The sequence below is a fragment of the Amphiura filiformis genome, chromosome 5, assembly GCF_039555335.1.
Source record: "Amphiura filiformis chromosome 5, Afil_fr2py, whole genome shotgun sequence".
Lineage (NCBI taxonomy): Eukaryota > Metazoa > Echinodermata > Ophiuroidea > Amphilepidida > Amphiuridae > Amphiura > Amphiura filiformis.
This window is the reverse complement of record NC_092632.1, coordinates 35,623,852-35,650,794: the sequence shown is the minus strand read 5'-3', so window position 1 is coordinate 35,650,794 and position 26,943 is coordinate 35,623,852. Positions and strand designations below refer to the sequence as shown.

The window sequence follows — 26,943 nt, the reverse complement described above, 5'->3', positions numbered from 1 at the left end:
TAAGTTCTCGAACTGTCTCTCGTCTGTTTCAGTTCTATCAACTGTATCTGTGTGGGCGAACTGTTCCTCGTCTGTTCCAGTTCCATCAACTGTTTCTGTGTGAGTGCTTTCTAGGGGTACTTCTGATGTCTGCTCAGTGTCTTCCTGGTGAACTTCTGGTGTTACCCAAGAATCTAGTGGTTCTCCTCTGTATGGTTTCAACCTATCGCCATGCACTACTACAGGCTTACTTCTACTAGTCTTCTGGACTCTAAACACTACATCTGCCAGTACCTTTATGACAAGGTATGGGCCTTCCCCCGGAAGCGATAACTTCTTTGCCAGGCCTGGCTTCCTGGCCTTCTGAAGTAGCCATACAAACTCTCCTACTTTGAATGTTCCACCTACTGCACGTCTATCGTAGTTCTTCTTCTGTCTTCTCATATTCATTGTCGCTACCTGTCGGGCTTTATCATGGATCAATCTTATCCTCTCCCGAAGCTCCTCGGCGTAATCTGTGTCACAATCTGGTTCATCTGGTGGTCCTTCGACTATCAGATCTAATGGTAGTGTCACCTCTCTTCCCAACATCATCATATTGGGGCTTTCTCCGATAGTCTCATGTACGCATGACCGATAAGCGAACCCAACATGAGGAAGGTATCGGTCCCAATCACGTTGCTGTCTAATTGGCTCCAACATCAGCGACACAGCATTTGCTATAGTTCTGTTGTATCTCTCCACCATGCCGTCTGATTTTGGATTGTGCGGCGTTGTCCTCGTTTTGGATATTCCCAACATTCGACAGAGTTCCTGAAATACTTTGGCCTCAAAATTTCTCCCTGGTCGGAGTGAAGTTCCAAAGGAACGCCAAGCGGCAAACAAATTCTTCAAATAGCTTAGTGGCGGCGGTATCGGCAGTCTGATCTGGAATTGGGTATGTTTCCATCCACTTGGTATGGTAGTCTCCGACTACCAACACAAATACATTTCAGACTCAGTTTCTGGGAGAGGTCCTAAAACGTCTATAGCTATTCTCTCTAGGGGTCCTCCTACTCTATATTGACGCTTAAGGAAGCTCGGCGGTGCCTCTGTGGTCCCTTCCTCCGTGCACACCCATCACATCTCCTGATATGGGAGCGAACATCTGCAGCCATACCAACCCAGAAGTAGCGATAGCGTACTTTCAATAGGGTCTTCTTCTCCCCCATATGTCCTGCTGTATTTGAGCTGTGTAATTCCTTTAGCACTACAGGTCTCAGCGTTCTGGGTACAACAACCAGCCAACGTATCTCCTTTCCATCTCCGCTCTCCCACTTTCTATAAAGGACTCCATCCTTTACAGCCAAGAGTTGCCACTGTGCCCAGTACGTCTTCAATTCTGGTGGTCCAGGGGACACATCTTCCCACTTTGGTCTGGCTAATTGCTGGTTTTCTATCAACACTATCAGGGGTGCCATAGAGGAATCTTTCCTCTGTTCTGTCTTTATACTATCAAGGTTGTATGTTGGCTCTACTGTAGCTGTACAAACTCTGTAGATTTTGCTATTTTCTGCTGACCACTTAAGGGCATGCTTTGCTGCTGAGTTTTCCCTTTCGGACTGACTCTGTCTGTTCTCTGAAAAGGGGTTGGAGTCTTTACGATGATGCCTTCGCTGTGAACGACTCTTCCGATAGTACCTGACTTCTACCAATTGTGCATCTGGCTTCCACGTAACAGACTTCTTGGTCGAGAGGGTAGTATCTCCACCTTGTCTCTTGAGACAACTGAGCCTTGTGGTCTTTTCAGGTACCTCTTCACTCCTAGCCATCTCTTCTTTGCCATTCTCTTCTCTTCCACACTCATTCCTAACCGTCTCTTCTTCGTCATTCTGAACTCTTCCACATTCATTCCTAGCCGTCTCTTCTTTGTTATTCTCAACTCTTCCACATTCACTATTAACTGTCTCTGCTTTGTCATTCTCAACTCTTCCACATTGTCCGCAAGGAATGCGGGACAATCCATCCGCATTCTGATGGCGTCGGCCTGGTCTGTATTCTAATTCCATGTCGTAACCTCCTAATACTTCTATCCACCTCGCTAACTGACCTTCGGGACTTTTAAAATTACATAACCAGCGTAAAGACCCATGATCAGAGCGAACTTTCACCTTTCTTCCCCCCAGGTAGTGTCTGAACTTCTTGAGAAACAGAACGACAGCGAGCAGTTCCTTCTCGTAACACAGTAATTGCGTTCTGCTCTTTTCAAAGACTTGCTTGCTTGCATACGCCACCACACGTTCTTCTCCGCTCTGTTCTTGTGATAATACTGCTCCCACAGCAAATGCGCTTGCATCCGTGTCTAGTATGAATTGGCCAACCGGTTGTGGGTAGGCTAATATAGGTGCGGTGATAAGAGCAGTCTTCAACTTCTGAAAAGAGTCTTCGCATTCGGTACTCCATTCAAACTTTGTTGCTTTCTCTGTCAATTTCAACAGTGGGCGAGCCACATCTGTGAAGCTCTTGATAAATCGGCGATAATAGGAGGCCAATCCAAGGAAACTCCTAACATGCGTTTGGGTAGCAGGTGTAGGCCAGTCGCTCACAGCCTCAATCTTCGCCGGATCAGTGTGTATACCTTGTGCAGATACAACATGGCCCAAATATGTAACCTTCGAGTGGAATAGATTACACTTTGCTGGTTTTAGTTTCAGTCCTGCTGTCTGGAGTCTTTTGAACACCTCTTCCAAGCGAGTGACAGTCTCCGAAACAGTCTTTCCGTACACGATGACGTCATCAAGATAGACGAGTAAAGTCTTCCAGTGCAATCCGGATAAGACCCTTTCCATAAGACGCTCAAATGTCGCCAAGGCGTTGCAAAGGCGAATGGCATAACATTCCAATTGAAGAGTCCGCTGGTAGTTGCGAACGCCGATTTCCGCCGTGCATCGTCATCTAATTCGACCTGCCAGTATCCTGCAGCCAAATCCAACGTACAAAACCATCTTGCTCCATGGAGTGCATCTAGACTGTCGTCAATGCGAGGAAGTGGAAAAGCATCCTTTTCGGTAACCATATTCAATTTCCTATAATCTAAACACAGGCGAAAGCTCCGTCTTTCTTCTTAACTAGCACCACCGGCTAGACCAAGGGCTGTCAGAGGGTTCAATGAGGCCCCGTTGCAACAGGTCAGCTACTTGCTTTTCAACTTCTTCTCTCTGACCCAGCGGCAAGCGTCTAAGTGGTTGACGAATTGGATGCGCACCCTTGGTATCAATTGAATGCTTCACCAAGCTGGTCCTACCCAAGTCATCATCGCCTGTGGAGAATATATCTGGATATTGCCATAGGAGTTCTTGCACCTCTATCTGCTCCTCCTTATTAAGCTCTGTCGCACTACGTTGGAATAATTCTGTCAAATGTTCAGGTAACTCTCGCTGTGCAGTATCGGCAGGCAGTTCAGCTTCAGTAATTTCGATGGCGCCTCAAGTACATTCTCCGTACATACTGGTGTCAGAGAAGCTACTGCTGTTCCTTTCTTAATAGTTCGGAGTACATCTTGTGCATTTAACAAGCGTATTGGGATGGTATCTCCTGCTGGCACTAGTGCTCGTGCAACATCAACTCCTTTCGACTGAGGAACTCCATCTATATACGGCTCCAACAATCCCCATTCACTAGTAACTAAGGGCTTTACAACCCGTCCTTGTACAACGATCTCTTGCAGTGGTGGTATCTGAATTGTTTGAACCAAGGCAACTCTGGTACAAAAATAATTATCCTCCGCTGTTCTACACGGTATCTCTACTCCCCGTATTATCAAAGCCATCCTACTAGTGCTAAGGTCAGCCCCGGTAATAGAAAGAAAATCCATGCCCAATAGTCCTTGGTGCCGTACATCTGAAACCAACAATTCTAATACTTGGCGTACTGGTCCCACCTTCAATTCAACTGTTATTCTACCCTTCACTTCCAGTGGACTGTCATCTGCTTGTTTGACATCTTCATCTGGTTTAAGAGGTATAAGTTCTGGTCGGTTATGTTCTGGAATACTCAAATACACAGAGTATGCTAATATAGTGTTCTCGCACCCACTATCTATCAACATGTGGAGAGGCACACCCGTATTTCCACTGCAGTGTAAAGACTAGTAATCTTATGTGCGGTGCTGTTAATGTTGCTGGTTACGCCGCTGGTTGTCTCGAATTGTTCCCCGATGATCTCTCGTAACTTCGCTTCCTTCATCTCCCCTTGCTTCTCCGTGGTCTGCATCTGTCTCTTCGGGCCCGTCTGTCCCACCGGCAGCCGCCCCATCGCCCTCTGGGTTGGCTGGCGTCCGTTTCCCTGCTCCCAACAGTCAGCAGCCTTATGTCCTTGGCGGTTACATACATAACAACGGGGTAGATCACGCCTAGATTGGGATCTCTGGTCAGGGTTTGGCACCTGTCGTTCCATTCCCCTTCGCCCTTGTTCAGCAGCTTGCATCCTTTGTATTTGCACCAAAGTATTACTCATCTTTTGTTCCAGGGACTCAAACGGCGAGAAATTCACTATCAGCTTCTGACTGTGGCTTACTAATTGGTCTAGTATAGATGTTGGTCTTAGCCTTTCCTCTAACCTTTTCTGTGTTATAGTAGGATTCAACTTCTATTGCTGCGGTAATGGCTTCATTTAATGTACTTGGCCGAATTCTGAACAAATCTTTGCGAACTTCGGGATCTGCGATTGCCTTTTTGATGCATTCTTTAGCAACGCGGTCTCTCTCTTTCCTGTCTGTCTTTGGGTGAGCCCTTTGTGTCAATCTCCTGATATCTTGACCTAGTTTGTACAAAGTTTCTCCTGGGCGCTGCTCTCTCTGAGTGAGTTCTAAGTAGTAACTCTCAGCACACTCACGTGGGCCAAACTCCTGTGTCATCTCGTCCTCTAGTTCCTGATAAGTCATCCCTTCTAGCTGTATTTCATTCACTGTAAGGGCGCTTAAGGCATCCCCTGTGCAGCTTGCAAACAGATGAAAAGTCGCTTCGTCATCAGTCCATCGATTGTACCGTTTGCATGCCTTGAAATGGTTCAAGAAGTCCTCCCAAGGGTCTTGCCATCGCTTATTAGGTTTCTGTTCTTTCCTATACTTGGACCCGAATCGCCGTCCAAAATCTTCATTTCCACATAAGCGTCGCTCACGCCTCAATGGCCATGGTTTCTCAGTAATATCATCCGCTGTAGTCTTCGGTGTTGTCGGTGGACATGACCTATCTTTCTTGCCAGTCGATGTATGAAGTGGAACCGTTGCCCTGTCATCGGCTGCCCATGGTGGCCCATGGTTCTCCCACTGTAATGGTGAATCTCTCTCGTGTCCAGTTATGGTACCTTCACTTACGTTACTGTCTTCCATTGCGATTGTGGAGAATGGAGAAAATGTATTACCAGACACTCTGTAAGATGGTGGTATGACATCACTCTTGCCCAGGACTCTGGGTCTGGGTTCGGTTCTAGTACCCCCCGCCAGGATCATGCTATCCCCTGAAGGTGCAGATAAAGCATCCACAAATGCAGGTGTACCTCTGTTTACCATAGTCGGCATATTTACATCAGTTGGAATACGCTGCTCTTCTGACCACTTTGAATCTGGACCAAAAGTAGACTCTCCACCTCGACTGCTATGAGCACCACCCTCCATGCTATTAAATACTTGTGGCTGTAGCCTAAACCCGATTTCTGGGTCATATCGATCCCTTGCATATAATCCTGATGTACTTGGTGTAAAATCAACTGTGGTCCGTCTATCTGTTTCGGCCTTTGTTGGTGATAATTGTTCCCTATTAGTCGGGGAAGCTGGATATTTGGACAATATGCTTCTTTGTGCCTCGATTTCCATTGTTCCCATCCGACTTTCTATGTGAGCTTGTTGTTGCTGTACTTCTGTAACTCTTTCCAGAAGAGCCCTTATTGATTGGTCCAAATCTTTATTCCCTTGCATTACAGTGTTGGTCATCTGTTTAGCAACTTCCGCGATAGCGATGTCAGTGCGGTGTCTCTCCTGTTGCAGCATACTTCTCATTCTTTCTCCTTCATCATAATCTATCTGGGGTCCCGCAGGATCCAATCCTTGATGCCGATTTCCATTACCTTCTGACTGTACATCGCTATCATCGTCACTATTCTGGGCGACCATTTCGTCTTCTTCACTTCCCCAACAGTCTTCTTCTTCCTTAAGTTCACTGAACTTAACTTGATTTGGCCACGACATGTTTTTGATGCACAGTGAAGTGAGTACCACTTAATTCCTGCAAGGTTTGGTCTACCGCTGCGTTAGTGTTACCAACAGTCTTTCTTAGGATCCCACTTCTGACACCACTTGTACCGCGCTGGGGACGGGCTCGAAATATTTGTCAGGATGCCTCGTGCTGACCCCAGGTTAGTATTATTTTGCTTAAATTGATGGAGGCTGGCCGCCTGGATATCAAAATATCCAGGACCCGCTTGAAATACGAACACCAGTCGGCAAGGTAGACAATTTAATCCAACACGATTCGGCAGCTTGGCTCACGAGTCATTTATTACTACTACTAGTTCCCTGATCATCATCATTAATCAGTACATGGATTGGTACATGGATTTGTGTAACTTAACTTGTACACGTATATATAGCATGGAGGGCGTGCTCATATTGTGGGTTTCCCTCCTCTAGATTACCTCCGATCCCCACGAATTATTCTCAGGGATCGCTTGAGGCCAAAACAGCAAAAATATGGATGATTTCTACCACATCTTACAGCCTTCACGTATCACTCGTGTAGTATCAAAACAAAGGTCAGAGGTCGCGCACACATGAAGTACATTGTAAACATACAAAATTCTCCTTTAAAGGGGGAAGGTCGTGTGAGGGGAAATTTTGTTACACCGTCATGAAAATTTCAAACCGAATTGATACCCAAAAGCCTGAAAATGCACCCCATATTTGCGGCACATCGCCATGCCCAACTTTTATTAAGAATCTCAGATATCATATGTCAGTTTTTCACGTGTAAAAAAAATGGGTATGGTCTAAGTCACTTGATTGTATTATACTGATACAACTTTAATTCACATAATTATTTTGTATTTTATTTCAGGTATTTATTTTAAAAGATCTGATGAAGAAAGGAGAGTACTCAAACACAGGTAAAGTGGAAATGTTGGAACTGGAAGGCTATCATAATATAATATGTGTTGTGTTGAGTCTGTTCTGACATTTTTGTTCTGGTTTTTCAAAAGAAAGGGTCGTTGTTATTATCTATTCCAGCTCCAGTGACACCTCATTAATTTCCTTAGGCCTTTAGATGCATTGACAGAGGTATTTAGCATTTTACTTTAAAAAACCAATATTACTGGGCTGAATGCTATTGCTAGTTTTAATGCCCCTCCAGTGAACATTAGCCTATCCTACCCAGGAAAATATGCATGAGATGTCACTGAAATTGGAACAGATAATAGGATATCCCGTATTGTTTGTAATAAACGCCCCGGGGGCGTTGCATTTTTCCAAAAGGGGGGCGTTTATTGGAAGTGAATTGTCATTGAAAAAAGCTTGAAAATCGGGTTCAATTTCCCGATGGTGCTCCTATTAAAAGGAGGGATTTACGACTATACATGATGGCGGCGCCCACTGAAAATGATATTTTCGTGAGAATTCAACAAAATTACACCTGTTAGTGCATGGAATTAGTGAAATTCTACCATAATTAGGCAATGAAATGGATGGGAGTTGAGTCATAATAGGTTTTGTCCATTCAATTTAGCGATTGTGACTGACATGACCGATGCAAGTTTTAAGCTTACCTACACGATATGCGATGGATGGCATGGAAATGTTTGAATTTTTGTCAATTTTTCACAGAAAAATTGGAGGGGGCGTTTATTAGAGGGGGAGCGTTTATTACAAACAATACGGTATGTTAACATTAACAATGTCTTATTTTTGTCTCTATATATGCGATATTTCCACATTGTACATAAATATTATATAGCCAGAGGATTCCAGTGGTATAAAAATCTCAACCTTTTTTTGAGAAAAGTGAGGGCATTAGAGTGCAGATCACGAAATGCTCTTTTAAATCACCAACATTTACTTATTTTGTACAGATATCCTCGTAAGATAGATGAGTGGGTATGGCAGTATGCTAACTGGCATGGTTATCTGACTAGCTATGGTAATGACAATGGCAATGGACTATTTGGTACAAGGACTAACTGCAAGGTAGGAGGGCTATCAAGATCTAATTGTTCATACTGCGGTATGAAATATGTCTAACTGCAGCATCAAATGATCAACAATTTATAGGCCAAATTTCATCACTTCTTAGGGCAAATTTCATCACAATATCTCTACATTTGTTTAATATTTTATAAAATATTGCAAATAACTTAATCTTTAAGTGCTGACTGCTTATGCACGTATGGTTTCTGAATTTGATGGCCTCACTTGCATAATTGTTGTTTTGTACTATTTGGTGTGCGGGGGTGCATGCGACGTGCAGGGGTGTGTTTACATTGATGTGTCCCCTACACACTTTGTATACTGAGGCATCTCCATCATTGGATACTTTCCTCACATTTATAATTTCTTAATTAAGTTTTACAGTATTGGTATTGGTGAGGTTTTTGGGTACTCTTTGTGTCTTTTTTAATTGAATTTGCTTGCAGCTGGCCATCTGCTAGTTTCATGCATTTGTTTATAAGGGTTTCATTTTTAATTTAAATTCATATTTTGTACAATTGATCAAGTTTGGTAGTTTTTATATTAATAATGTAAAGCGCATTGAGGAATCGCACGCTAATAACAATGCTGTTTTATTATTATAATAAAAGTATATCCGCATTTTTTCATTCAAATTTTTGTCTTTACCAGATTACTAGCTTCTTTGCCATTCAGAAACACATAATGATTTGTTGCAATATATGCGCAAATCTGATTTGGATGAATTCTGCTTCAACCACCTACATATACGCTAGTCATTCTGGTGGTGTACTCATACAGCATAGCATACATATGATCATCATGCTCTTAGCGGTACATGGCACTAGTTTCTTGATACATCACCAGAGTCTTTATGTGAGAGTAGATACCACAAGTATCACATTCCATATATTTGTCATTTACACAGGTTTCATAAGTACCACCTTCAAGACTTCCAGCCATTCATGTTCATCCATTCACATTGTAGAGGAATCATAGTAGTAGTTCCTGGGTCAACATTATGCATCTATGCCATAGATCATCACCCATGCATACTGGCAACTGTGAGTGGTTTCTTTGGTCAGATTGAACAATAGACAACCCCTTTTCAACCAACTTCCATTATGAAATAGGCTTACTAAACAAAGAAACACCCTAATTTTGCAAAATTTCCAACGAGCATGAGTACCCATGGATATGTGGAGTGTTGTAACCGGGAAGTGGATCCAGACCATCGAGCTAAGACAAACGTTGCTGTGCTCAGGTAAATCTGAATGACTGAAGTGTAGCCTCGAGTTAAAACTTTAAGATGTTTTGTAAGTGTGATCTGTGTAGATACATACAGTCTTTATCCATAGACCCTTGATCTCGATCCTACTTGAGAATTATATATCAATCTGTCAATCAAAGTGGACCAAAATGACATCATCTCGAAAAAGAACAAATCTGCCATGTAAAATTTGTGTTGATTACCTGAATTGTATTAAAAAGTATGAGGGTAATGCTGTTACACATATCCCCAATCTTTGTGTTGCCATCACTTTGAGATCATGTGACAAAGCAAACCTGTATTCATGGTAACTTGGAATAAATTTCTTTCAATTTTGTAGTGAACCCCCTCTTACATAGCTGTAAATGTTTATCATTAATATTGAATTGTGTGTCTTTTTCTCAGGCTTGCACAAATCGTCCAGGTGTACTACCTCATTGGGAAGATGGCTGGGTCAAGTATGAAAACACACAGGTAAGAAGGCATTTTCTTTTAATCTGAAGAAATGAAAGAGCCTAGAGAAATATAGGTGATATAGGTATGTGATTTTAGTTCCCAGTATTGTATTCAATTTGGTTTATCTGCCCAAGTCACATCTAGAATTTTGTTATGGTGCATGAATTTCAGCATTGTAACTTCCTCTGCTTTTTCATCATTTTGATGAAATACTATACTACTAGGCGGTTACCCGTATTTCGCGGTTCTCGGCTGTCATAGTTATTGGCTTTGCAGATCTCAAAATCGTTGACCATGGATGACCTAACAAACACAAACCTGGGCTTCATTGGCCAAAGTTACACCCACCGACCAAGTTTGAGCTCCATGAGCAATTTGAAATCTTTGTTTTTTGACCTATGACCTCTCAACCGTAGGTCTGACAAAAAGGTCACAATGGAACTTTTGTTTGTTAGTCCAATTTCCACCAAGTTTGAGCTTCATAGGGGCAGTTTGAAATATTTACCTTTCTTGACCTTTGACCTCTTAACCGTTGGTCTGACGAAAAGGTCACCGTGGAAACTTTTGTTTGATAGTCCAAGGTCAACACAATGGCATGGCTAGATTTGCCATTTAAAGTATTTGAAATTAGACTTCAATTGAACTTGACCCGTCCTTGACCTTTGACCTTAAAAATATAAACTTGTTCTTCCTCATACCAAGCTGCACCCACCCGCCCACCAAGTTTGAGCCCCGTGCAACCTACGACGGCCTCACATTAGCAGTCACAGACAAACAGACAGAGAATAGCGTATTATTATATAGATAGTATACTAGAAATTTCAATTCAATGTATACAGCTTCCAACAGCTGTACACGATCCAACCGCGACTGTATGTCGCATATTTCACACTGCAAAGTGACCTTGGATACTATAATTAAAATACAAACCAATGAGTGAATTGGTGTGGTTGCAATCACTTCTGCGTTACGCACTCACAGTCGCACACGCTGACATACATCGCGCAGTGTAGGTGAAAAATTGTCACGCTATGTCAGGCTGTGTTCATTCAATTGAAATTTTTAGTATACTGTAACGGGAGTGCGTAACCGAGCTTTTTGGTAAATTATATATTCTGAAACAAACGAAGAAACTCTCTTTAATATACAGACATTGGTAGCGCGCATAACAGATCAGGGAGCACGGTGGCCGAGCGGAACGGGCTACGACTCATAATCGGAAGGTTGCGGGTTCGAGCCCCGGCGGCGCCATCGTGTTGTGCCCTTGAGTAAGGCACTTTATCTCGATTACTCCTCTCCACCCAGGTGTGAAATGGGGAGCTGTTATGAATACTGTCCATTGAGCGCCGCCCAAAAGGTATGAGCATGCCTTGGGCATTGTATGGCAGCTGACATATTCTATACGGCGGAATAAATTGTAAAGCGCTTTGGTACATGTGAAAGGCGCTGTATAAATACCAACATTTGTTTATTTATCACAAGAATATATAACTCGGTAAGGGCTGGTTGAGTGACTAAGTCCGGATGGGTCAAAGGTCAAGAAGTTACTGTTATAAAGAACTTATTTATCTCAGTGTCATCCTAAAATGGCTAGTCTTCCTTTAATATTATTTGTAGAAAGGTATTGAGTATTTGTTTAGTAAGTATCAGGAAGATTTATTATGGATCCATATTTCAATTGCGTTTCGTATTATTCCCAGTCGACGCCTTCGTGACTCTTAAACGCCCAAGTACTAATTATTGGCTAACTATTTGGTACGAGCATTCATGCTCCACATTCACTATAAAACCCAGGATAGTGACAGATGAATGAAAGAACTGACCAGCAGTCCAAGGTAATACACCAAGATACTCAAATACTCGAGCTTCAACTGCTTATTAAAAAGTGAAGTAAATCACTACCGGTAAACAATCATCCTTCCAAATTATTGATCACAATGCTTCCATTTCTCCAAACATTGTCACACAAAAGATGAATTTGAATTCCATGATTAAAGATCATAATTGGAAGGACTGTTTTACAGTTGAAACTCCAGAATGAAATGAAATATTTATTATTTCATTAATGAAGTCATTCAGACTAGGAAAAACACTGGACAAAAGTTTTAAGTTAGTTCTCTCTTTTTTAGAATTCATGTCAGTCAGGGAGCCTGTTCTTTTCTCTCATTTGTCATATACATATATATTTTACATTTTGTATCTTTGTCACATAAATAACATTTTAAAACATGTGAGGATCATGAGAAAATTGCAATTATTGCTGCAATATATTTGTTTTTGGAAATAAGCCAAAGTATAAAAGGGTTTGAAAGATTTCTAAATCTTTCTTTTCTTTTAAATCTGAGCATATAAAACTTGTACACAAATTCTAAGTTCAGCGGAAATCATAAAACTCGCATGTGAAGAACTTTAAAATAGTTCGCCAATGTTTACAATTGATCGCCAATGTTTACAATTGATCGCCAATGTTTACCAACAAACTCATGTACTTCATCAATGGGCGTATCGATGCCCAAAAATAGCGTAACTCTACCGTATCCAATAAAGTTATAACCATCGCTTACACAAAGTGTAAACTCCGCTTCACGAAGAATTTGCGTACGAGCATCTCAGCTATGCTATGACTTTGAGAACTAATCTTATTTAAAAAATGTAATAAGTCATTTGATCCTCTCTTTTATCAAGGATCTATTTACAAACAATGTAGAGATGAGTTATACAGTCTTGAATAGAATTTGGAATTAAAATATGAAAACTGTCAGCTTTAGAATTTGAACAGTCAATCGCTACGCAACGGGATTGACACTAAATTAACCAGCAACTCGGTGTCTGTGCAAGAGTTGGCTAATTATCATACGAAATCGTGGCTGGTTTCCTTTTCGCAGCACAGTCAAACACAGTACAACAAATTGCCGGGAAATTTTACTACTGAAGGATTTCATGGCAGAAAAGCCGGAAAATTGCTAAAATTATTAAAAATAGAATAATTTTACAAGCGACTAGCAAAATTAGCTGTAAAGCTGACGATTAACATGTAGAAACATATTATAGTAATAAAATACTGAAAAATTTACTGAAATTATGAAAATCGAGCAATTTTTGATGCTACAGTACTGATACTCATCTCTACATGTTGTCCAAGCATTAAATGCCCATAATTTCGCCCAATTGGGCTACCAGCGTGTGAAACGCACACAGTGCATTCTGGGGATAAACCCCATAGCACCCCCAGACAAACGAGAACCTAGACCAGTGACTTTGGTTCGCGTAGTGAAGCCGACACTGCCTAGCAATGACTTTGACAAGGGCGCATATCCGGACGCCAAACAAAGCAGATATGTTCGCGTCTATGGAACATGTTGCATTTGATCACGGCGATAATGGCGTAACAATCACACAAATGAGGCGTCTTTCTCTCCAGACATGAGCGCTTATTTCTCCGGCGTCCGACCACCCGACCAAAATCACCATGGATCGTGGCTTCACCTACTGCCACGGTCAGGGATGGGCAGTCATAGGTCTAGGTGGTATGTCTATGATAGCACCGGAGTGCGTCACCACTCTGGTGTTGCCACTAATTGTGGTCTAGCCAAGCTGCCCCTAGCTCCATCTGAGCTCCAGAATAGGGCGTTTTTGCTTTGGTTGGCAGTGCTTACCTTCAAACTGAAGGTTCGTGGGTGGACTAATCGTCCACCAAGCAATCTGAAGATTTTGGGCCCTGCACGGCCTTTTTATAGGCCCCAGCGCGTACCTTGGGACTCGCCTTGGACAATTTGATTGACCTATTAATTATTTCAGAACAAAAGACGGGTGATTGACAGGCTAAATAAGGAAATAATTAATTAAGATTCCTTATTTGGAAATGCTATGCCCTTTTATGGCAGTCACAAACATCGTAGAGTACATCCCACTGATCAGAACAACAACACGAATAAATTCTTTTCGTAGAAAAACCTTGACAAAATTGTGGAATTGTAAGACCCCCCTTAGACCATGCAGAATCCAAAAATACTCCACCTATTTTTACAATTATGAATGCTTAGGCAAATATCTTTAAAATAAACATTTAAATTACACCTGAAAATTATTTATGACGAAAATAACATTTTTTTGAGAAACGGCCGTACCGTATCCAAAATGAACGAAGTACGAAATTTCAAAATGGCGGTAATTGAATTTCGTCTGACAAGGACCAGAAAATCCCATTTTTAAAGACAAATACAGCATGTCATCAGGTATGTAATACCTCTTTATGGGCTCGACATGACACGCAATCAGGATTTTATAAAGGTTAAGCATAAGAGCTAAAATAAAAGGGGAATTTTGAGGGTAAAATACCATGTGCGTCATGTCTTGTATTCATAAAATCTGTCACTTTCGGTGCGTGAAAACTATGCCGGCGCGGCGATAAAAATCCAAATATCTCCAAAAATATTCATCGAAACGAGCTCTCCGACATCTAAAAACATACACAAATACGATCTCGACCTCTGAAAGATGTCACGAACGTGTGACAGAAAATATAAATACAATTTTTAACATGACCTAATTTCTCACTGCACAGCCACATAGGGACTACACATAAAGCCAATGGCTATGCAGATTTACATGCAATAGCATGTAAGCTTAACAAAAATCGAAATTTGGTCCCCCGTTTCAATACTCAATTACAGATGATAACAAGTATCCCATTAATTGTTTTTTGAAATCTTGTTAAGGTTGCTCCTGGAGTGCTGTCAGGGTTATGTGATGGGGACACGATGATACATGAACACATCCTCAACTATACCAGAGATTTCTTGAACTCCGATTACCCAGTCAAATGGGCTGCTATGGACCTCAATGCAAAACACAGGTAACTGGAGCAAAGCATATATTTGTATTTCAAAATAGGATGGAAAATGCACCCAAATTGAACAATTCAAGTGTGTTTTCATACAATGCAAAACACAGGTAACTGGAGCAAAGCATATATTTTTATTTCGAAATAGGATGGAAAATGCACCCAAATTGAACAATTCGAGGGTTTAGAACCAGAAAACCTTAACTTTACAATGGTTTTCATTGTTAGTTACAGCTTTCTGGCTCTCAACCCTCAAATTATTGGTGTGCATGTTAAGAGTAAAAATTCAAAAGTATCCATTTTTGAACCAAAAGACTCACCTTGGAAATGATACTTATGGGCAATTCAACAATTTTATATATATATATATAATTATTATTTTTGTCTAGTCCATTGTGCTTTTCTTTTTTCCAGACCAGAGCACGAGTCCGCAAATCAGATAGATAATGCCTTGGAACATTTCCTCAGACAGATTCTAAAGGAGCAGAAAAACCTTGTTATTGTGAGTACTCTTTGAAAAGGACATCTGATTGCAAAACTTTAATAGGTTTATGCTGCGTCTTTACTTAATGACTAGCGGGGGTACCCGCTTTGTGCAGGCCCCAGTAGGTGAGTAAATGGGAGCGATCAATAAAATAGGAAGAACCATTGAACAGGTGATAATAATGCTATGGCGATTGATACTATATGGGTTATGCCGAATAGCTATTTTATCATTCCCCCTCGCCCACATAATTTAAAAAATAGTGAACCCGGACTCTCTATACCGCCACATAGGCCTATCATAGCGCTGTCAGCTATGGGGAGAAATGTTAGGGTATTCAGATTGCAGACGATGCGCAGAAACGAACGAAAACAATTCTGTGTCTCATCTGAAGCATCTTGGTATCGCATGTATGTCGTATCAAGTGTGTCTCTCAAATGCCCCTATCATCCATGTCGCGCTTGCATGACAACGATTGCCTTGAGCGCATTCTAAGGCCTGGAAACAGAATATCCCGAATGTTTGCTCGATGGTTATATGGCGGTGGAGTCCTGGTTCTCTTAATCTTCTCTAATTCTATATTTCACCTTTTCCCACAAACGCCAAGATAAAGTGAGTTAAGGAGGCTGTGTACTCTCGAACATGCATGTAGTTAAAGTGCCGTAACTTTGCAATTATTCACGCAAGACATATAAAAGTATACATTTTTATAAAGGCAAGACATCAATGAATCTCAATATAAATACAGATTTGGTGTAAACACAACAATTATGAAGAAAATCACAAAAAAGTGGATTTTTGGAAATTTTTGTTCGGTACATCATAACAAAAAACACTCTTTCCAAAAATGTTTTTTTTTTTTTTTTTCTTAGTCTTGAGGCAAAATTCCAAAAACGTTTTTTTTTTAGTTTTTTGATATTGGCCTTATTTTGCTGTTGCGAGCTCGCGTGTAACCCGATGGTACAACAAAGATTTTCATTCCTTTTAAATTGCGGAAACGAGTGAAATAGTGAAATAAAATCCATAAAATAGAGCAGTTATAGAGTTAACAAATCTGGATTTTCTTTCCTTATATTTATAAAAAACATAACAAAGTAAATACATTTCAAAAAGCTCAATTTTGCGAAAGAAACAATATCTAGAGTACACAGTCTTGGCCTTACACGTTAAGGCCAAGAAGAAAATAAACGTACAACTGTCAGCATAAAAGGTTTTTGTTGTTTTAATTTTTTTAAATTTTAATGCAAATGAAAGTATTTCCATGTTATATTAACCCTGGCCGTTCCCATTATCTTTAGGTCTGTATTTTCGTACATTTCCTTTTATAGCTTCTTTCTTTCTTTCTGTATATTTTGTTCCCATTTATAAAATATTTATGATTCAGTTTGTTTCATTTTTAAATTATAAATGTCCGTTTCCTCCTCTTACTCTTCTTCCTAATATGCCCTTCCTCTGCCCCCTTCTTTATCTGTATTCTTCTTTTTCTTCTTCCCTTCCTTCTGATGTGTTGTCTTCCGTCTCATCATCATCATCATCATCATCATCATCATCATCATCATCATCATCATCATCATCATCGCTATCATCCATTCCTCCTTCTTTCCATCATCATCATCATCATCATCATCATCATCATCATCATCATCATCATCGCTATCATCCATTCCTCCTTCTTTTCCCGCTTCTTCTTTGTCGTCTTCTTTCTTGGTGTCTTCTTCTCTTTCCATGATTGCTGTGGATGAAAGAAACATTTGTTTAAAGATTAGTGAACGATGCAACCGAGTATGCCGATCATGTCAATCAACTTCCTGAACGCTTTGGTACCTCTTCAGCATGGTATGCAGTGTACAGAGTTTCAGTACATTAAAAGTTTTATTGAGGTCTTAGCCTTTTCTTTGTCGACTCGTTTGTGCAATAGAGGGAACCAGTCTTTGCATGTATGTGTGCGTTTTTTCATTGGTGACCCAAAGTTCATCTGTAAGCAATGATTTCCTTATATTAAATGGAATAGTTTAATGCGTCATGAAACTTACCTATGATATCTTCCCACCCGTCAGCCTTTGCTGCTGGACTTGTCTGGATAGGCACTGAGAATAGGCCTTGGTGAAGTTGCCTGACTTGCCATGTGAGTCATAGTTCTTGTTTGAGTTCTGGGAGGCATTGATGAAGGCCTGCACTGTGAAGGTTGTCTTCGATATGGTGACGGTTGTCTTTGACAATTGACATATCGGATTTTGTCATTGCGTTACATCTCATTGAAGGTGTGGTACTCATCATCTTCTGTACTTAGTGGCTTTTTGCTTTCAATCCATTATGAATCTGTAAAATGTGAAGATTTAAAGAAGAGACAAATGAAGAGAATGTGTAGTTCCGAGTTCACAATGGCTGACACGTCTCGTGCATGTGTATCATAATTCATTCATTGAATAAGTGACGTATAAACTGTGTATATTGCTATTACGTCTTAATAATAATTTTTTGTTTGCTTGCTTCAAGAGCAGCGGTCGAATTTGATGGTATCGCATTGCATTTTGTGATGCAATTTCCATCAACTGCTATGCACTTTTCCAAAATGCATCGCTAAAAGTGGAAGTGCCATACATAAACTTGAGCTAAATTTCATGTCGCATTTGCCTCAAAAGTCCCCCAATGCATCGCTATTTGCGAGCCAAATTACGCGACACGTCGCATTTACCTCAAAACACATCTGGATGATCTGGAATTCCCCGAAAATCAAAAACATCACACAGCCAGTATTTGCTCATTCTCGTTACATCTAAGATAATTATGCTTTATTCCGTTGCAAAAATAAGACAAAGCAATGTTGGGTACCATATTGCGGAATCTGTCGTGGTTGATTGCTTATTTCATGCTTATGTTTACTAGCGTTACTCCCCCCAATTATGCGAGAGAATGTCGCCATTGCACGCACTAACTATACACAAAATCATAACACGTGTTCCTGGTGAAGGGAGTTGCCAAAGCCATAAGATCAGCGACCTTCGGAAGCTTGCAATATTTTTTACGGGGATGAGATAATGTTGAGAAAATATTGAACGAAAATTAGGTGAAGAGTTTACTGAAGACCTAATCTGGTTTTATCGTTTTTGAAGGTTTTTTCATCTGTGGTATTTTTGCTGTTCTTTATGGTCGTGGAGCGACTTTACTAGGTTTGCAAAATTGCAAACATTATTTTTCAATGCTCATTCCTCACGGTAAAAGTATAGGCCTACCCTTTTTTCAAATGCTATGATCCTGCTTCGTGCATATAATTATATTTGCTAATTGCCCAGGTCTGCTAATTGCCCTCAAACTCTGCCCTCGAGCGTGACATGTGATCGTCTGGGGGCTTTATAGCCGAGATTTGATGACAATGACAGAAGTTGTAGATTCGCTACGCAAATACAAATATTGCATCGCAAAATGCTACGCATTTTTCTTTTTTTGCATAGCAAAATAAGGGGCTGTGCAATAATTATCAGCCCCGGGGTAAAATTTCGAACGGCTCGCCAAAAATCGCTTGCCCCCCCTCTCGGCCCGCCAAAAAAACGCTTGCCCCCCTCTCGGCCCGCCAAAAATTCTTTGCCCCCCTTGAACATGCCAAATTTTGGGATCCCAAATTCCAAACTTTAAATGGTCTAGATGTATGTTCTGGCGCAGCTGAAACAGGAAAATTTGCATATTTAAGCGTTTCCGTGCCGTTTTCCTAAGCCTTTTAAAGCATTTTATTAAAAAGGTGCCCTGTGAATCTTGTGCCAAAAATCGCTTGCCCCCCCCTCGGCTTGCCAAAAATTGCTTGCCCCCCTTTCGTCTGCCAAAAATTTCTTGCCCCCCAATTTTACCCTCCCCAGGGCTCATAATTATTGCACAGCCCCTAACTGCTATGCAAAATTTGGAAACTGCTATACAAACATGTGTTTTGCATCGCACAAACAGCTATGCAAAAAAATTGACTGAATTCGAACCCTGTTCAAGAGAACAACTATTGATCATCTTTATGCAAAATAGAAATTAATTCAACTTTAAACTTATTGTCTGTACTTACATTCCAGTTTTTATTTGGTGACCATGGTGACCGTTACCATGGTAACTACACAGACCATCCAGGGAGCTTCACCGAGATCTTCTTGCCATTTCTGAGTATCATTGTACCACGATCTATACTGAGAGACCACCCTGTATGGGAGAAGAATTTGTTGACAAATAGCCACAGATTTATGGTGAGCGATTCAATAAATTAATCTTGTATGGGTTTCATTTTAAATCATGCAAATCCACACCAGTATAAATAAAAGAATGCATTTTCATGATCATCAGTACTTTACCTGGGGTATTTTCAATAAATACAATTTATAAATATAGTTTAATTAAGAGCTATAGTTTTGAGAATATTCCTTTGGGTATGAATATGGAATAAATATATAGGTAGATAGATAGAAATAACAAACAGGTAAATCCTACTACACATTTACAGTTAACTGCTGCTGGTGGTGTTGAAGGCACATAAAGCCACAGCATTGATGCATTGCCACACCCTTTTCAGATCCTCGCTGCTTTCCAGAATCTAGTATAAAAAGGTACATGTTAATGTATTCTAAAGTGACATAATGTCATATATATAAATGTTTGCAGTGATTTAACTACTGATTAAAAAAGGTCATTTAAGTGATCCACAGCCTCATCCCCCACTTTTTTCAAAAAAATTTGAGATTTTTATACCGCTGGAAACCTCTGGCTACATAATGTTTATGTACCAAAAATTTCTTGCAGATTAATTCGTTTTGCAAAGATGTCGTCAAATTTGAATTTCGTTCTGGTATACCAGAATGAAATTACAACACTGTCCTATGGAACAGTGCAATACACATAATATCATGCATAACGCTCAAACGCATAAAATTGGAATCAACTGAAATTTTGGGAATAAGCTTTTTCATTGATATCTACTGATAAATGTCATAAAAAGAGGATGTTAAGATCACAAAATCCTCCTTTAAGCGTACTGCTACCCATCCAGCACATATTATTTTCCACAAGGTCCTATGCACATGCTTGACGTCGCGCATGTATACGCGATGGTTAACATATAAAAGGAACCTTGCAATAAATTATAGGTGGTGTACTTGTTATCAGTGGTATATTAATGTTTAAATGACTGGAGTAAATTATGTAACTTAGCATCTCAATACATTTACAGGTACACTATGATTTACATCATACCATGAAATCTCTGATGCATTACCCGATTTGGATCAAGTAACAGGTCATTTGGCGACAGGTTCTTACAACATATTCACACAGGTTATTCCTAGGTAGGTGTATTGTGTAGATAAACATAACCTTTACTGCTATGGAGTAAGATCCATCATGCAGTCACATATACCAACAAATTTGATCCGATGATTGACGCAAACTGTCCTCACATCAAAATTTCAGATTTGCAAAAGTACAAAGTAACTGAAACACAATCACACAAAAACTAAGAGCTCGGATTAGTCCAATAGTTACAGTAGATGACCGTAACTTCATTTGCTCTCTGAGTTTATTTCCTACCTCAATTTTTGATAACAATGTTTCGTGAGGCATACATTAAAATCATGTGACACAAACAATGTTTAAATTCTCTTCATTATATTACTTAACATTAAAACACAAATGTTCCACAAATCAAACAAATCATGAATTAGACTAGCTTATTCGATTTGCAGACATTTCTTGTTAAGTTTGACAAAAGAAATTTGGAAATATGATTTGGAAGAATATTTGTTAAAAGTTATACTGTAAAATTTATATTGCTTTCTATATACAGACAACGCACCTGTGCTGCTGCTGGCATTCCAAACTGGAGCTGTATTTGTGGAGGTCCACAGGTATGAAGAATTAATGACTTATGGCAGACCCGTAATCGGGGGTGTGCAAGGGAATGATGCAACCACAAATTGACAAAATGGTTCACTTTTTAGGGTAAAAATTCCCAAGAATTTCAAAGTTAGGAAGAAAAATTAATAAAGAGATCACTTTTCATGTTAAACTGTTTAAAATAACTGCTAAACTTGCTCTGAGTATGTATCTTCTTAAAGGCCCTTTAAACTGAAATTCATCTCATTATTGGCAATACTTCAATTTCCCCATGTTCCATGCACATTTTCTCATGAAACAAACACTTCTTTTGGAAGTAGCTCAATGAGACATCTTTGCAATTTTGCCACCTTGGAAATCTGGCTCAGTTTGATTACTATAACCTTCTCCTGCATGAGTCTCCCAGATGAGTCTGAACTTGTATTATTTATATTTCAAGTTCTAAAATGTAGTTTTAAACAATAATATTGCTGTACTCTTGATGGTACTAAGCAAAATATTAGTCAGATGCTTGTAAAATTTATTTTGAAATAAATTAAGAGCTGCTCATTACCTTTTGCATTGTATTGTTTTCTGCAACATGAAAATTATATCTCAGGAACCAAAGGCTTATTATTATGGGCATTTCATATTGTAGCCAATGAAATATGTAAGAAACATTTTGAAATGGACAGAAATGTTTTTGTGTGAAAAGAGGTATGTTATTGCTTGATACCATCCTTGTATTGGTTTCTGATTTTATAGGTCTTATCTCCCAGCAAATGGTCAGACAGGCATATAGGATTTGCACAGCAAGCTGTACAGGAGATTAATTCCAAACATTCAAAGGTATGTGTCTTTTACATTGTGCAGTACATACCATAATTTGCAATTTGTCAAATTAGTAAACCAAGCGTGACTGGAAAAACTTTAACTTCATATAGCCCGTGCAGAGAAATTCACCATTTTGGATTCTGACTCATGGGGGCCAAACAGTATGCCTCTGGCATATTTGGTGAATGGTCAAAATTAACAGTAACCGGCATCATAAAACAGTTCCCAACTATAGCTAAAATAATAGTTTCTCGATCATGAGAGCTCAATAGGCACGCAATGACAATTGCGTTGGCGTACAACGCCTACCACACACGCTTTGGGTATAGCGCTGCATAACAAAACTGTTGGGAACCCCTACCTTAAAACCATGAGTGAATAGTCCATTTGGCCTCCTCAAGGCAGTGATGTAAGTACTTAGTCACTGTTACTTAGAGCTATGTACAGATGCACTACCTTTTATAAACAAGTTCTTTGAGGCAACATACAGGATTTAATACTATTCCCACTGGAGCACGAACTGACATCATGATTTGAGGAAGCAAAATGGACTATACAATTAATGGTCAGTGTGAGTAATTCTACACAGCACACTCTGTGCAGAGTTCAAATATGCAGGCACTAGGGTTTGTCAATCGCACAGCAAAATAATGGGGAGGCTCACTGTTTTCTCCTCCATGAGTGAGATGCAAACCTGAAAGAATCTGAGTTTCTCAGTCCAATTTCTTTGGTGTGCCACATGATAGTGAATTCTAAATCTTATGAGATGAAGTGAAGTGAAGTAAAGGTAATACAATATTTGCTGTTTTCAAATTCATTTATCTGATATGATTCACTTGTCAGACATGTGAAATATATCTAAAGAATAACTTTCAATTGTTTATACAGCACAATGAGTTAACTTATCCAGTTGCAAAGTACTAATATTTTTGGTGATCAATTATTTCTTACATTTTGTTTGTCATCTGATTTTGACATTATATCATGATGTTACCATTATTGTCAGCAAACTGATTTGGATTGCATTTTGCACAATTTGTTTAATTCTGATTGTTATTTTATTTCTATCAAAACAAATAGGAGTCATTACAACAGCAGTACCCAGGTAACACCAATCTGAGCACCCCCTGTATGGATATCACCCTTGGCAACCTTACTAATGTAGTAGTATACAAGCAGGAGTACGACACTCATCACTACACAGAGCATTATCGTATTGGGTTCAACTCACCTCAAGGACCTGCAGAATGGGAAGTCACTATAGATGCACATGGTCATATAGATTCAGTAAGTCGATGATCAGTTGAAAGGCCTATTTTATAAATATTTGCAATACATCATTAGTGTGTCAAACCAATCATAAGGCCAAAAAAATTTGGTTGCCCTCAGAGACCGACCCAGAAAAGCTCAAAAAATTGGAAATCTTGGGTCGGGTTTTTTCCCCATCACTTTTTTAGAAGAAACCTTAAATTTGGACAGTATCAAGGACATCTTATATTTGTTATTCACTTATTTTATTTATTAAATGCATATTTGATTAAAAGCAAGAAGTATTTTCATTTAAAAATGCACAATTTTTTACTGTACAATGATCAAGCATTTGCCAATACTAGCCTTTTCAAAATATAAGAAAAATGGAGGAACAGCCAATGAAAAAAAAGGATCGACCTGCCGACCCTCCAAATTTTTGTCTTGGAAGGGCAACCAAACAATTTTTTTGGCCTAATCAGTGTGGTATTCCTTATTGTAGTGAATACATCATACCTTAGTTACTGGTTCACACTTGGTTTGCACACCTGTTGGCTACCGATTGACTTTGTGTTGTGATCATTTTGATTGTGGTTCTGAACACAGATAGTGTGAACCAGTTGATTTGGCACAGATCAAAAAGTTGACGTCACACTACAACAGCAAATTACTAACAGGGGTTCACTTCTTCAGAATTCTTTGCTCCTTGCCATTCTCGCTTTCCTCTGGAAAAAAAATACATCATTTCTTTAGGTGTCTATGAAGAAGTTGTAGATTATATGACCCTTTTGATGTTTTTCCTTGCCACTCTGCTATGTCCATGTATGGCACTGATGCAGCCAATCCCTAAATCAAGTCGGAAAGTAATAATGCAGTGTTTGCCATGTTATTTCCTTGTAGACAATGTATTTTTTACTTTGGGATGCTTCGGTAATACATTTGTTATACAAGCTGTATTAAATGATGGGTACCCATTTTGCTTCTTCTTGAAATAACCAGAATTATATTTATAGATTACAACTTTGAATAACATTAATGTACAAAACTTGTCCGCAATCACTGGAAACTGATGGTGGTTATCTTCATTTTTCACTGGCTTATACTTAGTCTCATATGTTTGCTTTCAGCTCAAGCAGATGACTCGCTATCAGAAGTATGATGAATGCCTGGATTCAAGAGTCTCCATTGAATTCTGTATTTGTAAACAGTTTCCTCATGGAACACCTTGAAGCTTTTGCCATTATGACATTCTTTTGGTGTTGATGACATAGCAGACATTTGGATTTAGGAGTGGTGTGCGTGATGCTGCAGATGTGAACTGTTTTGTTGAAGAAATGGTCTTTTGGTACCTTTTTAATAGAGACATAGCCAATGTGATTGAATTTCAGTTATGGATCATGAATTAGCATCACTCAGTGTCCATATTAGGTGGCATGTTTGTGATTTTGGCACAGAAAAAAAAAACTTGGTGCAAGATATTTGCAAATCTTGACGAAAAAATTGGAACTTTTTGCCAAAATGTTTCTAACAATTTGACACCCCAAATTATTTGGATGCAGTGAATACTGATTAGAATTCATCAGTTTCTCAGGACTCATGGAAACATGATGCATTGCTGGATTTTGCATGAGCCATCATGTCGTAATTCTATATATAAAATATAAAATTAAATAAATTTCGGATTTATATAGCGCCTTTTTCCAGCTAGATCTTGAAGGATTCAAAGCGCTGTAATTTCGCTGCCATGGTGAATCATCACAATCAGATCGCATCATCTAGGCCAGTTGCAGCCGAACCTCAGGCGCAGACCTATCCACACTTAGATTGTAACATCCACCAATTATCTGTGCAGCTCTCCAAATTCCATTGGGTGAAGGAAGTTTTTGATAACTAAACAACTAATCACCGATTTTTTGAAAGCAGGAGGAAACCGAAGATCCCGGAGAAAACCTGCAAGAGCGATTATGGAATCGGGATAAACCAAGTGCACATGAGTCCTTGAGCCGTGCCAGGGCTTGAACCCGGGACCTCAGTGGTGCAAAGCGACGGAACTACCGCTGTGCTAACTCGCCTTCCCATATCATTGCATGCACTTGATTCATGGGATACCTTGAGCAACTAATCATTTGACATACTGTTGGAAAAGCAATGAATGGATTCCATTTATGAATTTTCTTTTTCCAGGTCGTCTTGGAATCATTTCCGGGCCTCATGTTTGCGTGAAGTGAAGTAATGAATATATTGGAGGAACTAACTGTAATTTGGTCAGAAAGCCAAAAAGCAATTATTAGCTTTCTGTGATGTTAAGAGATTGTCACATCAAGAACTTTCAGATTTATTCTAAATTTCAAAATAATTGTTTATAAGGGTTGTAACTTGCATTCCATTGGAAATGTGGGCACACTGTACTTTGTGCATCAAATTGAAACAAATTGTGATGTGTACTTTAAAATTTTGAAATTTGGGTGGGGTTACTAATAAAAAAAGTGTTCAAAGTTTGTATCAATACTGTAAAGCCGAAATTTACAATTTTCACAAATAAGACCAAACTGGCTAATTTGGCTTTTTAACATAGAGTTATATGGGGGAATTAATGTCTGAATATGGCATTATGTCAAAATTGATCTGTTGACCTGACAATGCAACAAATTTGGCTGAGGGCCATTTAGGTGTAAATTGGGACATGTGCAAGTGTTACAAGTATGAAAAAAATAATAATCGGGTTTTAAAAAAGTGAACCAATTTCATATAAGATCGTACTTAATGTCTTTAAATTTTGTTGGCTTTCACTGAACAACATACCAGTGGTGTGCCCATTGATGGCTTGGGGAGTCAGCCCCACAAAGTGGGTGTAAACTCATGCAAAGTCACTATATTTTGGGCACATTTTCAGCCACTCAACCTGGTTTTGGTCTTAAACTGTTAGCAGATAAAAACATGCTAGGAAAGATGGGATGATTAAGACCCAGTAAACACAAATGTTTTTCAGAAAATGTTGGGTTATTTAAATGGTATAACAACATTTCAATAACATTAAAAAAAACTTGCTGCAAAACATTCTAAATAGAATGTGTTGACAAAATATTTTGCAAAAAGTTTGCCCAAAATGTTTAACAATAACATGTGAAAAACGTTTTCATGACCTTTATATAACCCAACGTTTAATTGATTGTTATTAAAATGTTTTGAATAAACATTTTAAGAACATTTTTGTGTTTGCTGGGGACATGAGATTATAATAAAAAAATTGTGTAAATTGTTACCCAATATTTAAGTTTCATTGTTATTCTTTTCTGATAAAATAGTTGACTCTCTTGACTCTAGACTGGAACTGGAACAGAGTGTAGATGTAGTATATGTGGCAATAAAGTTTGATTATTTTCCTCTAAAAGGTTGAATTCAATTACTTCTGTGTCACTAGACCTACCTTGAACAGAAAACTGATATGCTATAAATAGCAATCACAGATTTGATCAAAATAATTAATGTAATGAAAAACATTAGATAAAATATGGCTTGTCACTAAGTTGCCAGTTACTAAATATGGTCCATTTGCACAAATCTTGTTAGACCAGGTCTAATCTAACTATGGAGGCTAGACTTAAGGAGGGATCCCTTTATTTTTTTCTTTTCCTCCTTTACTCCAAATACAATATAAAAATTGATCTGCAGCTATCTAATGTTAAGCTACATGTATTTGATTATAAAGTAAGGATATGTAATTACCAAAAAGTTTCTCCTCCATAGAGCTAATCTCCATAGTTAGACCAGGTCTAAAGTTAGACCAGTCTAACTTGTTT

The 26,943-nt window shown here is 39.2% G+C and overlaps 1 protein-coding gene across 1 annotated transcript in view; it reads left to right on the top strand.

Annotated features, from left to right (window-relative positions):
* Positions 1–26,502, top strand: part of LOC140152153 (uncharacterized) — a 36,120-nt gene extending 9,618 nt beyond the window's left edge. The window contains 12 exon segments of the mRNA XM_072174453.1: positions 7,068–7,116; positions 8,077–8,191; positions 9,846–9,914; positions 14,615–14,751; positions 15,154–15,241; positions 19,276–19,443; positions 20,421–20,466; positions 20,469–20,535; positions 21,033–21,093; positions 21,827–21,910; positions 22,976–23,182; positions 24,271–26,502. Of these exon segments, the coding sequence (XP_072030554.1) occupies positions 7,068–7,116; positions 8,077–8,191; positions 9,846–9,914; positions 14,615–14,751; positions 15,154–15,241; positions 19,276–19,443; positions 20,421–20,466; positions 20,469–20,535; positions 21,033–21,093; positions 21,827–21,910; positions 22,976–23,182; positions 24,271–24,372 (1,193 nt within the window). The 3' untranslated portion in view covers positions 24,373–26,502.
* Positions 26,503–26,943: the final 441 nt, after the last annotated feature.